The sequence below is a fragment of the Anticarsia gemmatalis genome, chromosome 22, assembly GCF_050436995.1.
Source record: "Anticarsia gemmatalis isolate Benzon Research Colony breed Stoneville strain chromosome 22, ilAntGemm2 primary, whole genome shotgun sequence".
Taxonomy (NCBI): domain Eukaryota; kingdom Metazoa; phylum Arthropoda; class Insecta; order Lepidoptera; family Erebidae; genus Anticarsia; species Anticarsia gemmatalis.
Window position 1 is genome coordinate 4733430 of NC_134766.1, and position 13951 is coordinate 4747380.

The 13951-nt window shown below is 34.7% G+C and overlaps 4 protein-coding genes across 6 annotated transcripts in view; 2 read left to right on the forward strand and 2 right to left on the reverse strand.

The window, feature by feature from the left end:
• Positions 1–56: 56 nt before the first annotated feature.
• On the reverse strand, positions 57–6852 carry JMJD7 (Jumonji domain containing 7). The gene is made up of 10 exons (XM_076129308.1): positions 6477–6852; positions 6008–6313; positions 5819–5935; positions 5605–5722; positions 5200–5409; positions 4382–4469; positions 3212–3367; positions 2741–2907; positions 2168–2398; positions 57–1533 (listed from the first exon to the last, which is right to left on the reverse strand). Exons 1-10 carry the CDS (start codon positions 6639–6641, stop codon positions 1313–1315), a joined length of 1779 nt encoding a protein of 592 aa, XP_075985423.1. The 5' UTR covers positions 6642–6852; the 3' UTR covers positions 57–1312.
• A 200-nt stretch (positions 6853–7052) lies between these two features.
• On the forward strand, positions 7053–7658 carry Sf3b5 (splicing factor 3b subunit 5). The gene is made up of 2 exons (XM_076129307.1): positions 7053–7213; positions 7304–7658. The coding sequence occupies exon 2, from the start codon at positions 7308–7310 to the stop codon at positions 7563–7565; it is 258 nt and encodes an 85-aa protein (XP_075985422.1). The 5' UTR covers positions 7053–7213; positions 7304–7307; the 3' UTR covers positions 7566–7658.
• Positions 7659–8039: 381 nt separating this feature from the next.
• On the reverse strand, positions 8040–9781 carry LOC142982675 (exosome complex component MTR3-like). 2 transcript variants are annotated; one of them, XM_076129306.1, is made up of 4 exons: positions 9542–9781; positions 9340–9457; positions 8986–9145; positions 8040–8745 (listed from the first exon to the last, which is right to left on the reverse strand). In XM_076129306.1, the coding sequence occupies exons 1-4, from the start codon at positions 9702–9704 to the stop codon at positions 8263–8265; spliced, it is 924 nt and encodes a 307-aa protein (XP_075985421.1). In that variant the 5' UTR covers positions 9705–9781; the 3' UTR covers positions 8040–8262. The 2 variants fall into 2 exon arrangements, with proteins under 2 accessions (XP_075985421.1, XP_075985418.1); XM_076129303.1 differs by having other exon boundaries at positions 9533–9781.
• A 1303-nt stretch (positions 9782–11084) lies between these two features.
• The window catches only part of LOC142982943 (putative divalent cation/proton antiporter TMEM165), a 58405-nt gene continuing 55538 nt past the window's right edge, over positions 11085–13951 (forward strand). For both annotated transcript variants that reach the window (XM_076129691.1, XM_076129693.1), the window contains exon 1: positions 11085–11273. In XM_076129691.1, coding sequence (XP_075985806.1) covers positions 11272–11273 — 2 coding nt within the window. In that variant the 5' untranslated portion in view covers positions 11085–11271. The remainder of the gene's footprint in view (positions 11274–13951) is intronic.

Below are 13951 nucleotides of genomic sequence, written 5' to 3' on the forward strand. Positions count from 1 at the left end.
TGTATTATAACAGATTTTTATTAACAATTCTTACAAAAAATGCATATAATCTTAACAAATATTTACATGTCATTAAGTAAAAACGATTTAAACTATATAACACCTAATACTGTAAGCTTGCTACACGCGTTTTCAATTTCGGCATAAATCGGCCTAGCCGAGCGGCAAAACCGAATAAGTGTAGATAAATGTTCGGGAAAAAGTGCAGTTGCTTCAATTCGGTTTTCTTGTTCGATACATACTACCGTACCGAACGTACCAACCCGAATATGAGTGTAGCGGATCGCTACATACAGCGACATTTACTGGGACACAGCGCACAACCAACCACCACGCGCAGTGTGACTGACGTCACAAGTCCTGAATCGCGCTATCGAAGTTTGCACTGCAATTGACTATTTATACAAGTTCCCGACTAGAATAGTCGGACAGCCTAGGCCCACCAGGCATGATCACCTCGCCTGGTCGGAGAATCCTCCCTTTGTGTTGGAGGAACATGATCACCTCGTTCCTCCACATGTGTGTACCAAGCAGTACATAATATACAAACAACAAATTGTATCACCAGTTTATATTAAATCGATTGCTATCCCAATGGCACTTAGAAACTAAACGCAGTATTACTCAATAAATAATATAATCATGCGTACATGTAACAATAACCTATTGACCGTCATACATTTACATCAGCGCTGCCCTTTATCATGTTATTTTCACCTTATGTGTCATACACGTGGAATTTCCCTACATAGCCTACCAAACTACCTAAATAAAAAGGTTTTTTACTCAAGGAAATTTCGGGTAGGGTAGGTGAAGGTTATTTTAGTGAGAAAAACAGAAAAAAAATGCATGAAAATTGTTAAAATATCCATTCATACGAGCGGATAAAGTGGATTTGCGGGTCAGCTAATTGTAAAATAAATACGGTAGATACTTAGGTAAACTGTCTTTTTAACTGTCACTTTGGTAACACATGACTGTAACGTATACGCGTATACGTATACGCTTATACCCATAGAGGTATCACTTTGTCCCCATCAACCGGACTTACCGAAAAAATCAAAAGGATATACTTATTAGATCGGGGAAAAAGTCTTTTCGCATTATAGTATATATGAACTTGTAATAAAATCTTTTCTCTACACAGAAAAGCTCGATATTTGGGTACCTCACGATCTCACTGAAAGAAACCTAATGAACCGTGTACTCATTTGTGATTCTTGAAGCTAAAGAGATTTTATTACAAGTTCATACATACTATAATGCGATAAGACTTTTTCCCCGACCTAATATTTTACAGCCTTGTCTTTCTTCAATACTTCCGACACAATTTCTCCAACATTTTAAAGTAGCAGTACTTAATATCGAAGTCCATGTCGTACCAGTAGTTGACGGCGACACAGCCGTGGCTCTGCGTCACGTGGTGGAACCACAGGCTGGGCAGGTAGAGGCAGTCGCCGGCGTGGACTCGGATGTTGTATACGTGGGCTTTACGATACTCTGGGAATGAGGTGTAGTCTGGTGACAGGGGATCTGGGGAAATGATAACATATAAATTACACTTCAAAATGTTTAATTACTAATGCCCGGTTTCTGAATACATTTAGCTGTAGTTTATGTATTCAAGTGTTTTTTTTTTGTATGAGTTTTAATGCTTTTGAATAGATAAATTATCGTTAAATGTACCTCAGAAACCGGGGGTAAGTCGTCATGCCACGCGGATTTTTAACTTTTAACTCATTCATTAAACAGTGGCGTAACTATACCGCTCGAGGCCCGTGGCAAATTCATCAGATGCCCCCCACCCCGCAGTATAGAAAAGCTTAAATGTATGATAAATAAAAAAAATTGAGCCGGGATTTTCCTCTGATCGGGGGCCCTTTCCGGCTGGGGGCCCGTGGCATTTTGCCGACTTGCCACCCTGTAGTTACGCCACTGTCATTAAATAACCTTCAATTAATTTCATATGAAAATGGGTCAGAAATTCAAATCAGAGAATCGAACCCGCAATTGTATACAGCCGCATCCGATATTCTTTCTTCAGATACGCACAAACCAATCCTGATGAAATAAAAAGATATTAGATACCTTAACAACCCTATAAAACTTACACACACTTTTTCACAGGATATCATACCACTAAAGAATTCCAAAATAAACTCCTTACCTATACAAATCCAAGGCAGTCCACTCTTCACATCAAACTCCTCATCATCACTGCTTTCTCTTTCTTCAGCCACATCAATAGGAACTATATCCCACTTATCTCCGGTTAAATTGAACTCAGCTTGAGGGTATCTCTTGTAAGGCACAAAGGGTAGGTCCGTAGGTGGGATTAAAACAAAGTCTTTGTACCCATTGATCACACAGTAGATGTTTTCATATGGGTCTTTGTGCACTGAAATTAGAAATATATTGTTAGTATAAAGAACTTACAATAAGCTATTATTCAAAGATGTGAATTTTCTTATTCTTTTTTTATTTTGGAAATTCAAGGGAGAAGCCTTTGACCGACAGTGGGATATAGAAACAAGCTAATTAAAAAAATATGGCTCAAAAAATGCCATAGTTTTTCTTTTGGCATTTTTTAGCAGTTTATGATGCCCCTATATACATGATGCATTAAGCTAGTGCTTAATTTACACATAGGCAACATTATCCGCTACTGTCCCTAATAAAAGACAAATTACAGGTCTCTTTGTCAATTAATATAATATTTATGTAAAGGGATTTTTCTTACTTGATGTAACAGCCCTCTCGTCTCCCATCCAAAAGTTGACAGCATCAGGCTTCTTGTTTAATGCTTCACTTGCAAATGCTACATCCGGAAGAACATCAGGTAGTAACTCAGGAAAATCAAGTGTCAAGTTTGAATTCTGTTTCTGTATGTATGGTATGAAATTTTCTCTGAAATTAATATAGAGCAAACTGTAATATTATTATTTTATAGTGGCCACTTGCTTCATTAAGTGTTCCCATGATCAGATTCAGCCACAGTGCAGATGTTTGATACTAAAAACCATTGCACTAATGAAACTGCTCCTCTTTATAAGTTGTTAAAAAAATTACTGTTTATAAAAGTGAGTTTGACATACACAACATTTGAAACTTTATTGAGATTAGAACAAGGTCTGTTTTTGATCAGAACAATGTTTGTGATTGGCTGTGTGGAAAATGGCCTATAAGCAAAAAATATTAATGATTGTTAAACCTTTTCTGTTCCAAGCAATCAAGAAACTCAGACATAGTCATGTTCATGTCATAGGGCATTACAAAGTACTCCTCATTCTTATCATTTGTGGTGATGCCATCAGCCAGGCCATTTGGTGTTATTGCTACTGTAACCTGCTTGTTGGGGATTGTTTGCCTGTAAAATTAAAAATGTAGTTTTTAATTTATTATCAATTATTGATAAGAAGTATATAACAAAATAACGAGTGACAACAGTTTTAAAACAAAATAGTCATGAAATTATAAAAATTTTTAGAAAAAAATAAATTAAGAAAATTTTATATTATAATAATATGTAATTCTGCGACTTTATTTCCACTAATCTGAAGTCTAGAGTGGTAGGTAAATATGTAATCACCAATCTGATTCATAGTTCTTTATAATTTAAGTTAATTTACCTAAAATAATCAGCATTCCATTTCTTCACCGCTGGCCAGTTAGCACAACCACCTCTTATTATTACCGGGATATTCTTCGATACATAGTCTCTATGGAACTGCAACGGCTCCAAGCTGTCGGTCTCAGCTACTTTTTCACTCAAATACAGGTCTTAAATAGAAAAAATAAGGCATAACCTATGCAGTTAAGAAAAATATTTTTTTTTTTACCTTCTAGTGGCTATTTATTATTATTATTCATTTATTTATTTTATTTATTTATTTACCTGAAGATTCATCATTCAGTATGTCAAAGGCTGCTTTTATTGTACTCTCCATTTTTTAAAAGAATGTCTTTAAACTTAAAAGTTAACCAAAACCAAAAACCATTTTATTAAAAAGTTACTTTTATTTTGTAAACATAACCTCAAAATTATGATGTCAGATTTGACAGCCAGCTGTTTATCGTCTATCGCTAACTATAAAAAATACCGTACAATGAGCCCTTGGCCTTTATCCCAAAGCCGGTCCGGCAGTATATTTGTATGGACTTGAATCGAATATATCACACATCTTGAATAAGGGGAATAAAATACATAAATAGTAATTCCAAATTTATTATGAAACGTAAAAAATAAATAAATAGCGGCACACACAATGAACGCTAGATATATTTCATAGGCATGGGTTTCTTCAGAATTCCCTTGATGGGAATGCTCTCTTCCGGAGGTAGTGGTTGTTTTGGCGGCGGTGGGGGTTCCAGGGGCATAGACACAATGCTTTGATCGCGAGGCGAAGGAGAATATCGCGACCGCCAGAAAGCGCGAGGCATGAATGTGTACGTTGAATCTATTGCAGTCACTGTAACAAGGGCAATGGTTAGGTATAACAAAAATTAAATATAATATATGTGTACTAAAAAGCAACTATCGGGATCAATTAAAAAAGACATGAGAATGAGTCAGTGAATAGTAATATTTCGTAGTCGGTCTCGATGACGAAACAAAACAGTCCTGAAAAAAAATTAGATTAATCGAAAATTGATACAGGCAGAGATTACATACCTATCGTAACCTTATAATTAGGTTGTTGGGTCCCAAACCTTCAGCACAAGCTACTTAACCCGATACCTATCAAACGTATGTCCCATAACAATTAGGAAGGTCAGGCGACTTGGCAACTTTGTATGCAATTAAATAATGACAAGACCGAACAATTACGATTAATGAGTTCAATCTGGTTCAATAAAAACGGTCTTGATAGAAATAATGAAGAATCAACAATATATTACTAATTACTATAAGGTACATATTACGATTGATTTGTTTACTTTGCAATTTAACTTGTGTTGCGTACATACTTAGTCATGTTCGTCACTTTGGGTTCGAACCGTCTGCCATTTGCGTGAGAGGCAAATGCTTAGGCCATCCTGCTATTACTGCGTCTTTTAACTAGGTATGCAAATATATTTCCCAACTTTCCTCGTTTGGGAGAAGGCCTTTGCCCAGCAGTTGAACACTAGCAGCTTAAGAAAGCTTACCAATGTTGTGACGATAAAAAAAACGACCTAATGTATTTTAAGAATACTTACGTCTTGGTTTCTGATTCGAAAATTCTGATATAGAAAGCGCGCTCTGAGCCCTCGGCCCAGGCATCATGTTGAGATCGAAGAACTCTTCAACTCCCTTCTTATTAGTCGTCAATTTGTTTCTCTCGTTAAGTTGCCGCAAACGAACCACTTTGTCCAAATTCTGGATGAAAGTTTTTGACGTGTTGTGGAGGACTATAGAATCCAATACACCTGGGAAAAGGAAACAAAATGCATATAAAATATGGACTTTGATGTTGGAAATTGATAATAGTTTCTATCTTACTATACTGTTTACTGAAGTTACGATACCTATTTACATTGTGGTACTTAATAAGAAAACTTTGTTTGAGGTTCGTTGCAGATTTAATATAAGTAGGTACTCAAGGTTATTTAAGCCATACTTACGTAATTGCGAGCATCGAGCTATAATAGTCTCTTTATAACGATGCTTCCTGGTCATAGGGTTCCCCGTGAAGTTGGCGTCTACCAGACACGTGAGAGTACACAGATCGTCGGCAGTGGCCTGAGAATTGATTATTTGTTATAGTATGTGAAAGACGATCTAAGGAAATAGCAAGAAAATCAATCAGGTGGTAATGTCTGGACCTTAAAAACTTACCTGAAAATCATCCAACAGGTTCTTTTTAGCAATCATCACTTCTAAACGGCGCAGTGGTTTCGCCCACGCCATATCAGACAACTTATTTTCCGAAACATTTAAAATTCGTAAAGAAGCCTGGAAGTAAACAAAAAATGAAGATTTCTGGACCACTTTATTTTTCTTCGGTACCCCGCAAAAGTTACTTACGCCAATATAAATCATGGTCCTAGGATCGAAACACAAAGGGTCTGACCCATCTACGTTCTGCTTTTCAATGTGCAGTTCCTCTAAATACTTCAGACCTTCCAAGTTTTCCACCACACTGATCCTGTTATTACTCAAATACAATTTCTTCAAACAATGCAGGGAGTCCAATCCTTCCATTTTGGTGATGATGTTCCATTGCAAGTGTAAGTGAGTTATGTTGTACAAACTGTCTATGTTTTCAATCTTCGATATTTGGTTGTTGTGGTAATACGCGTAAATGATGTGTGATGGATTCTTCGGGACCGGCTGAAAGGATAGTTCATGATGAGTAATACTGTCGAAATAAATACTGATTTACGATAAACAAAGTTGTAGGTATCTTACGTGCGGTGACAAAATTAAGCTACGAGCGCTGTCATGGCAGCGGATCTTTATTTAATAATAGAGTGCTTGTAGATATTATACATACAATTTTGGTAATTCCTTTGTCGTGCATGAACAAATGCGTAGGCCTTTTCAAAGCATCCGCGTGTTTTTGTCGCATCAACTTCTTTGCTTGCTTTCGTAATTTATCCTCAGTTTCCTTTAAATCTGCAAGCTTGGATGCGTTATTCATGATTTTGTTTAAATACATCGGTCTAAAGTAAAATCTCTTTGTAAATTAAACATTGATCAAACAAAATTTAAATATGGCGCTTGTCAAAGTGTTAAGGTTGAAAAAAAAGATTGTTTTTGGTTGACGTAATTTTTTGATAGTTATGTGGATTTATACATTAATAATTTATATTTTGTCTTAGACGCATTTTCTATAAAAACACATTATCACTATAATTTGGTTTTATGATCCTGAAATCCTGGCATTGCACCCATTAAACTATAATTTAGTAGGTAGGTATCTATGGCAAATGAAACATTTTATAATATTTATACTAGGTACCTACCTATAGAAGAAAGAAAAAAGTATCGAAAAGTATACCCACATACTTATTAATCATTTTTTTTATACTTGCATCTCCTTGAAGGAGATGCAAGTAAGAAGAGACTCCTTCTTTCGTTTTTGAACGCAAACGGCAAAACGCTGTCAAGTGTCAAAGCGTCATTGCCGTCAGTGTCTGACTATAAATACCTATAAATAAACCCAAGTTCGTTTAACAATAATTTCATTTTCATAATTTCTACAACTATTTGAAAAAGATTGTATCACAGGTATTTGTTATTATAATTATGATTCGTTCACCACTCATTGTCAACGATAGTGTTTACAACATAACCTCAAACTATTTTCTGTTATTTTAGCACAATGGGTGAGAGATACAACATACACAGCCAGCTTGAGCATCTTCAGAGCAAGTACATCGGTACTGGGCACGCCGACACTACTAAATACGAATGGTTGACCAATCAGCATCGGGATTCCTGCTGCAGTTACATGGGACATCCTGACCTCTTAAGTTACTTCGCGATCGTTGAGAATGAGTCTAAAGCTCGAGTGAAGTTCAACCTAATGGAGAGAATGCTTCAACCTTGCGGCCCTCCACCAGAAAAGCCTGAAGATTAATCTTAGTGTGTTTGTTTTAGATGTAAGTGATTGTGTGGTGATTATGTCTCATTGTGCTTTTTATATCACAATAAAGTAATTAATTAAGGTTAATATTGATTTTATTTATGATTTTTGGTTGTAATTATTATTGTATAACTATTGTTCTAATCATACAATATGGAAAGTGTTCTATTAAACTTGTTAAACAGCCATTTCAGTGCTCTATCTTTCCACCATTCATGTATTAAAGACAAATATATATTTCAGTTTATTGTTATTGTCACTTTCCATAACAAACTTATGGATAGCAATTTCTGTTGAACTCAGTGAACGATAAATAGGTGGATGGTGGTAAAGCAGAGTAGAATGCAAGTTCAACCTATGTTGATTTATTTCTACAACTTTTCATTGATTGTATATAGTATTGTTAGTAGTATAGTATGTATGTGTAAATTTTTCTTAGATTCAAGGAGTAGGTAAATAAAACAACAATTAAAAAATAACTCTTCATTGACAATATTTGGTGGGGGGACCATGGAGACCATTATACCCACAAACCTTAAGTAATCTATTCTGAGCAATTAATTATTCTAATGCACTCACAGGTCTGATACAGACAATACATTTTTAAAATTGTGGTCTTTTAATGTCCCACATTATTTTCATGGAGAATTTGATGATGGCCCCCCATAAAAATTTCAAACATATCATGATGTCATCCAGCATTCAATAAAGTTTTCCATTCCTCCATTTTGGCATTTAGAAGCTTTTCCCGCTCTTTAGCTTCTTGGTCAATCTTTTTTCTTTGTTCAAAACCTTTTACCAGATTTCCAACCAGTATTTTCTGCACATGTGGAACAATATCAGTGCATTCTTTTTCTAAAATATCCATCGCTTGTGTTAAGCTTTCGGCATCTACATAGCCGATGTGTGTGAAATGTGATATTTGTTTTAACTCTGGCAACATTGACATGGTTATTATTCCATGGCTGGTATCACTGTCTGGGCTTGTAAGTGCAATGTGTTCTTCGGCTTCGGTGGGGTCTACAAAGATTTTATTACCTATAACAGCTATGGAGGATGCTGTGATAATATCATACATAGGTACTGCTGCATCTGCTAATGCAAGGCCGGCAGCATTGATAGCATTTGCTAGACAAGCTCCATCATGTTCTAGAATGTATATGAAGACATCAACCTGAAACAATAACAAAAAAATGATGTTAATTTGATAAAATCAAGTTTTGCTTGACATAATAACTTTGAATTTATCAGTCTATTGATAACAATATCACAAAATTGTTTTTGAAATATATCCACAGACACTTACTTTTCAATAGATTTTACCTTAAGTACTTACAAAGGTAGGTACTATTGTAACATTTATGGAAAAGGGATTACCCTTTTTAACTTCAAGTATTAATGTAATAAGTGTTACCTGATAGTTGGGGAATAAATGTCTGCAGACAGCAGGTTCCAGGGCCTTCCTGAGGGCAGCAGACATAGCTTTTTCTTCTGTATCAGGTGCATGAGGTCGTCTCCGGCGCGGGCAGGAAAATGGCGCGAATTTCACCTCACAGAATATTTGACCAAGTTGACTGGAAAATATATCAATTACATGGATGATTCTTATGTAGGTATGTTAGTTAACTTTATGTTAAAATTATTTATCATCTTATGGAATAGTTATCATGCTTAATAGTTAGTGAGGAAAAATTTAAGCTCAAACTTCTGAATCTTAGACAGGATGGTATGAACTCTTCATAATATGTAACTACATGCTTACACTTACCTGAACTCATTTTGATGGGGAATCTCCCGCGGATCAAACACCGCACAAATTATTTTAGTGTTATTTCGCTCTATATAAGCCGAGCCCTTCGCTTGTGTTACCACCTGCGTCGTAGCAACTGGAAGAAATTTGTACTACTTTAGCCATGGTTCACGAATAAGAGTATTTATTTAAACCCTCACCTAATACATACAAAACATACACATGCTACGCGCTTCGGATAAAGCGCGCCCGTCTTTCCGAAGTTCTTTGTCATCCAACAACTCGTTATAAAGTTCATCGTAAGTCTTTAAATAATTCTTTGTGAAGCACTTGTATGATATACTGTCTTCGGGTCCGTTAAATCTCCTGTAATCTTGAGGCATCTTCTTATTTCTTTGATCTCTGTTATGAATTCATTGACCTTATCTTTACAATCACATAACCTCCAATTTCAATTGAACGTCAGAATAAATACAGTCTGCGTTTAGTTATAAAAATTTGTAGTTTTACCTCTTCATTCACAATGATAATATTGGTTATTTCAATATAATATTTGGTAAAAATGTACGATAGGTACGGTTCAAGAGTAATTCAGTCTGTCGGAATAAAAAAGTGTTTTATCTTTTTTTAATAACTTGCAGCTACTAAACGCAGCAGATTTCGTTCCGAAATAAATATCAACATCGGTTTTACAATGTTTTTATAAAGGCGCTTCTAAACGGGCCATATTTTCCTGCAATATGTGGCTGCAACATAGTGGCCGGACATATTGCGAGCAACTCCAGCCACACTACGCAATATTGCAGCAATATTGCAGCAATGTCTCAGACATATAGCCACACATTTTTGATATTGCAGTGAATGGCCGATATTGTTTTGATAGGTTGCCGGACGATCGCTGAGCTACCGATTTTACGGCAATGTTGCCCGGCCAGTTTTATTGTTGTTTCAGTCGCTCACTTTTGTTATGATATAGTGCATCCTTTTCTACGCGATGTATATTTATTATCATCATATCGGTATCATTTGATGTGTTCCATTACACTCATACTATTTTCAACTAATCAGATACCTAAATATACTTATATTTTTTTCAATGACTAAATTGATTAAAAATTAAATTTAATTAATTGAAAAGTTGGAAAATAGTTTTTTATCCAGCATTAATTCTTGACATTATTTGTCTAATGTTTCACGCCTATTTAAGTAAGGTCGAATCCACTGTCTCTGCTTTTTCCTTTTTGATTTTTCTTGTAAAACAATATAGGCTGCTGCGACGAGTGTGATTTCTTCAGCCATTGTTGCCGGTTTGTGTGGCCCGTTTAGGAGTCTGCATCATGCTCCATACTATTTTCAGACATATTGCAACACATGGCTCGGCCATAGATTGCTCGGCCATCGTTGCAATAAAATATTTTTGTGATGGCCGAGCAATAAGTTGCCAATAGTGCAGCCACATATTGCAGGAAAATATGGCCCGTTTAGAAGCGCCTTAATACAAGGTACATACAGAAAGTTTTGTCTGTTTCATACGGGTATACCTAGGATTGGAGATGTAAAACTTTATCTGAAAGAAATCCTAAATCCTAAATTAAGGCTAGCTAAAAGATGATTTACTGTCATTTAGTAAAATTATAAAAAAATTTTTTTTTGGAAATTTTTACTTATTTCAGCTTCAGATAAAAGTTTTACAATATTAAACAAGGTTGCCTGTTTCTGAACGGAGTGAAAGTGTATGACAAGTGACAACATTGCACTGTCAATGTCAAGTGAGACGGACGTAGGGACTGTCAACTCGCTCAACTTCGATTTTGTTTTACGAAAATGTGGATTTTATTGTAGTAAACGTGCACTTATTTCTTATATGTTTGCATCGCTATGAAATAAAGATAACTAGGTGTTATTTTTATTATCTGTTTTGCGTATCGTCAGTGTATATAGTGAAGAAAAATGTAAGTACTTTTGTCTGACATTCACGGTTCAGGGTGACGTTTCATCGCGTGTTACAGAAAATTTATTAATATGTGGAATAACTTTAATCGATTAATAGGTTATTAGTTAAGCAGACCGTTGACCAATTGATCGGACGTCCTGTTAGAATGGTTTATTATGAAGATTGAACTATAAATAACATTGTTTATTTGATCGTCGGTTCTTAGCGTTTGTTACACGTACATCACACGCTGAGTGAGTTATTATTTATTGTTTTCGTATCAGTTACAGACACCAGTCACGCATTGTATTGGTGAATTAGTGATATCATACCGTTCGTTTTGCGGCACTATTAGTGTGTGGACTAATTGCAGTCTATTTTAGCTGAGATAAGACTGAATGTATTGCAATATAATTACTTATCTAATTAATTTGCATAGCTTAACACTTAGCAACTAAGGTCAATAACACCATATGACTTAATTTTCAAATGTAAGGTAGCTTGCAAGTTCAACAATCAAAATATTTTAATGTAATATAAAACAAACTAAATCACAAAGTAGATTCTCTACTATTTGATATTGGCGGGAAAATCGGCAAATTAATGGTATCTTAATCTACATTTCCTTAGTTCATAAGAGTATATAAAATCTGTGATAACTGTGCTTATTTTCAAAACCATATTTATTATATAAGTAATGTTTTTGTCATGTTAATACAACTATGCAGTAAGGAAACAATATGATTTGAACACTTAAGTCTATAAAAATACTCTAGACATGTTTAGTTTTTAAACTATCTACAAATCTATGGTACATAACTTTTTTTTTCATTAGCCTCAAGTGTGATCACTACAGGCCTTATTAAATTCTATATTCAAAACATGTCATTAGTTCTTTAAACAGTATGTTGATAATCCTTAACATTTGCTTCTTTCTTTTTGAATACCAATTTGAATATGACCTTGTGAATGTCACAAAATGGTTCAGACATGCATTGAAATATTTATTATGTATCTGTAAATAAAACAGGTTTCTAAAACTTATTGAAGTAAATACTTGAATATAAAATTTTGTTCATGCTTGAATAAGTACTTACGTGTACCAAATAAGTAACTGTGAAATTATGAATATTTCCGTTTGTGTGTCAAAAAAGTATCTTTCAAAGACTCATAATGTCTCCTGAAACAGTCTCTCGATGTAATTGTAAAGGTAAAATCTAATATTAGTTATAGGAAGTAAAATCCATAGAGTATAATTTAAAAAAAAAAGATTTTCATTCTGGGCAAAGTAACTTGATAAAACAAAAATTTTAAATGTTTACAGAGCTTGTCTGCTTAAAAACATATAAATTGCAAATCATTATTCCAATTTTAATATCAATTTCGTTGTTTACCTATCTATTATACAGCATAATCTGGGTTCAGAAATCTGATAATCCAGCCATTCAGAACATAGCTGTGTTATCAGTTGATAAGATAAAATATGAATCATTATCAATTTATGTCTTCCTCTATAAAAGTAGATAGGGTTATGGTGAAAATATATCATGGTGTTCATGAAAAATAAATTATTATGTTTCATAAACAGGCTTGAGCATGACCAAGTACCCAACCCACACTTAGCTAGGGTAACACACTAAAGACCTAAATTCTCTCTTTTCTAGAACAAGGATAAAAGCATTTTTTAAGGTTTTTGTGATTTACTAGCTTCCATCTGTGGCTTTGCAATTTTAAATAAATAAAAAAGTGGTAACAAGTCCTATCCTATGTGTCTATATCTAGGTTATTAACTAAGTTTGTACCTAATTTCATTTTGATGAAATTTGGTAAAATTTCATTTTGATGAAATTTGGTTCCGTTCAATAATTTTGTCGCGATTGGGTTACGAACATCTGTCCAAATATCCACACTTTCGAATTTATAATATTTGTATAGATTTATAAAAGACCTAATTTCCTTACATTTCTCTCACACATCGTAGCTTTTGCTTTAAAAATGCTCAATCCGTGTTGTATACCAAATGTGATTTACGTAAACAGCGTGAACAATCCGCACGTTTCGCCGCGGTCTGCGTACGCATCAACATAGTGATTCATACTCTGAAATGTTTACAGGTGGCGAAATAACTTGGTTTCATACGAAATGTCTAATTTTGAGCAATAGACTTAACACTCTGTAATGTCGAAAGTCAATGAAACTAAGAAAATCTAACAAAATATAACATAGGTACTTTTCTCTATAAAACTCTGCCAATCACTTTAGTTATAGCAGGTTTGATGATGATAAATAAAAACCTTATACATTTAAAAACGAAATCCCCATTCAAATCGTAGTAGTCGTTTTTGAGAATTGCTAACATACATAACATGATATGGATCGAATAGCGTAACGTAAGCATTTGCGTGCATCTATACCTATATTATCACGAATGCACGATTCCGTATTATTTTAATGTCTACCGCTAAGTGCTAAACCTATTTGCTTCATTCATTAGTGTAATTGTCAAGATATGAGCGGAAAAATCTATAACATAAGTATTAATTCTTTGTCATCAATACGAGTAGTAAATGTAGTAATAGCCGAGTGGTCTAATTGTGCGTCTCCCGCACAAATCCGTGGTTCGAACCCAAGGCAATGAGTTTTCGAAGTTATGTGTGTACTAGAAATAATTATTTCTTGTTCTAACGGTGAAAGGAA

Bases quoted from the DNA above. Each gene is read 5' to 3' on its own strand.
- JMJD7 (XM_076129308.1), bottom strand. From the start codon at position 6,641: ATGTATTTAAACAAAATCATGAATAACGCATCCAAGCTTGCAGATTTA. The intron at 2,399-2,740 runs GTAAGAAAAATC...TTCTAATTTCAG, and splicing joins CGAGAGGGCTGTTACATCAA to TGCACAAAGACCCATATGAA. The intron at 1,534-2,167 runs GTAAGGAGTTTA...TCATTTCCCCAG, and splicing joins ACTGCCTTGGATTTGTATAG to ATCCCCTGTCACCAGACTAC.
- Sf3b5 (XM_076129307.1), top strand. From the start codon at position 7,308: ATGGGTGAGAGATACAACATACACAGCCAGCTTGAGCATCTTCAGAGC.
- LOC142982675 (XM_076129303.1), bottom strand. From the start codon at position 9,704: ATGCCTCAAGATTACAGGAGATTTAACGGACCCGAAGACAGTATATCA. The intron at 9,146-9,339 runs GTAAGTGTAAGC...TATATTTTCCAG, and splicing joins CCCCATCAAAATGAGTTCAG to TCAACTTGGTCAAATATTCT. The intron at 8,746-8,985 runs GTAACACTTATT...TTATTGTTTCAG, and splicing joins ATTTATTCCCCAACTATCAG to GTTGATGTCTTCATATACAT.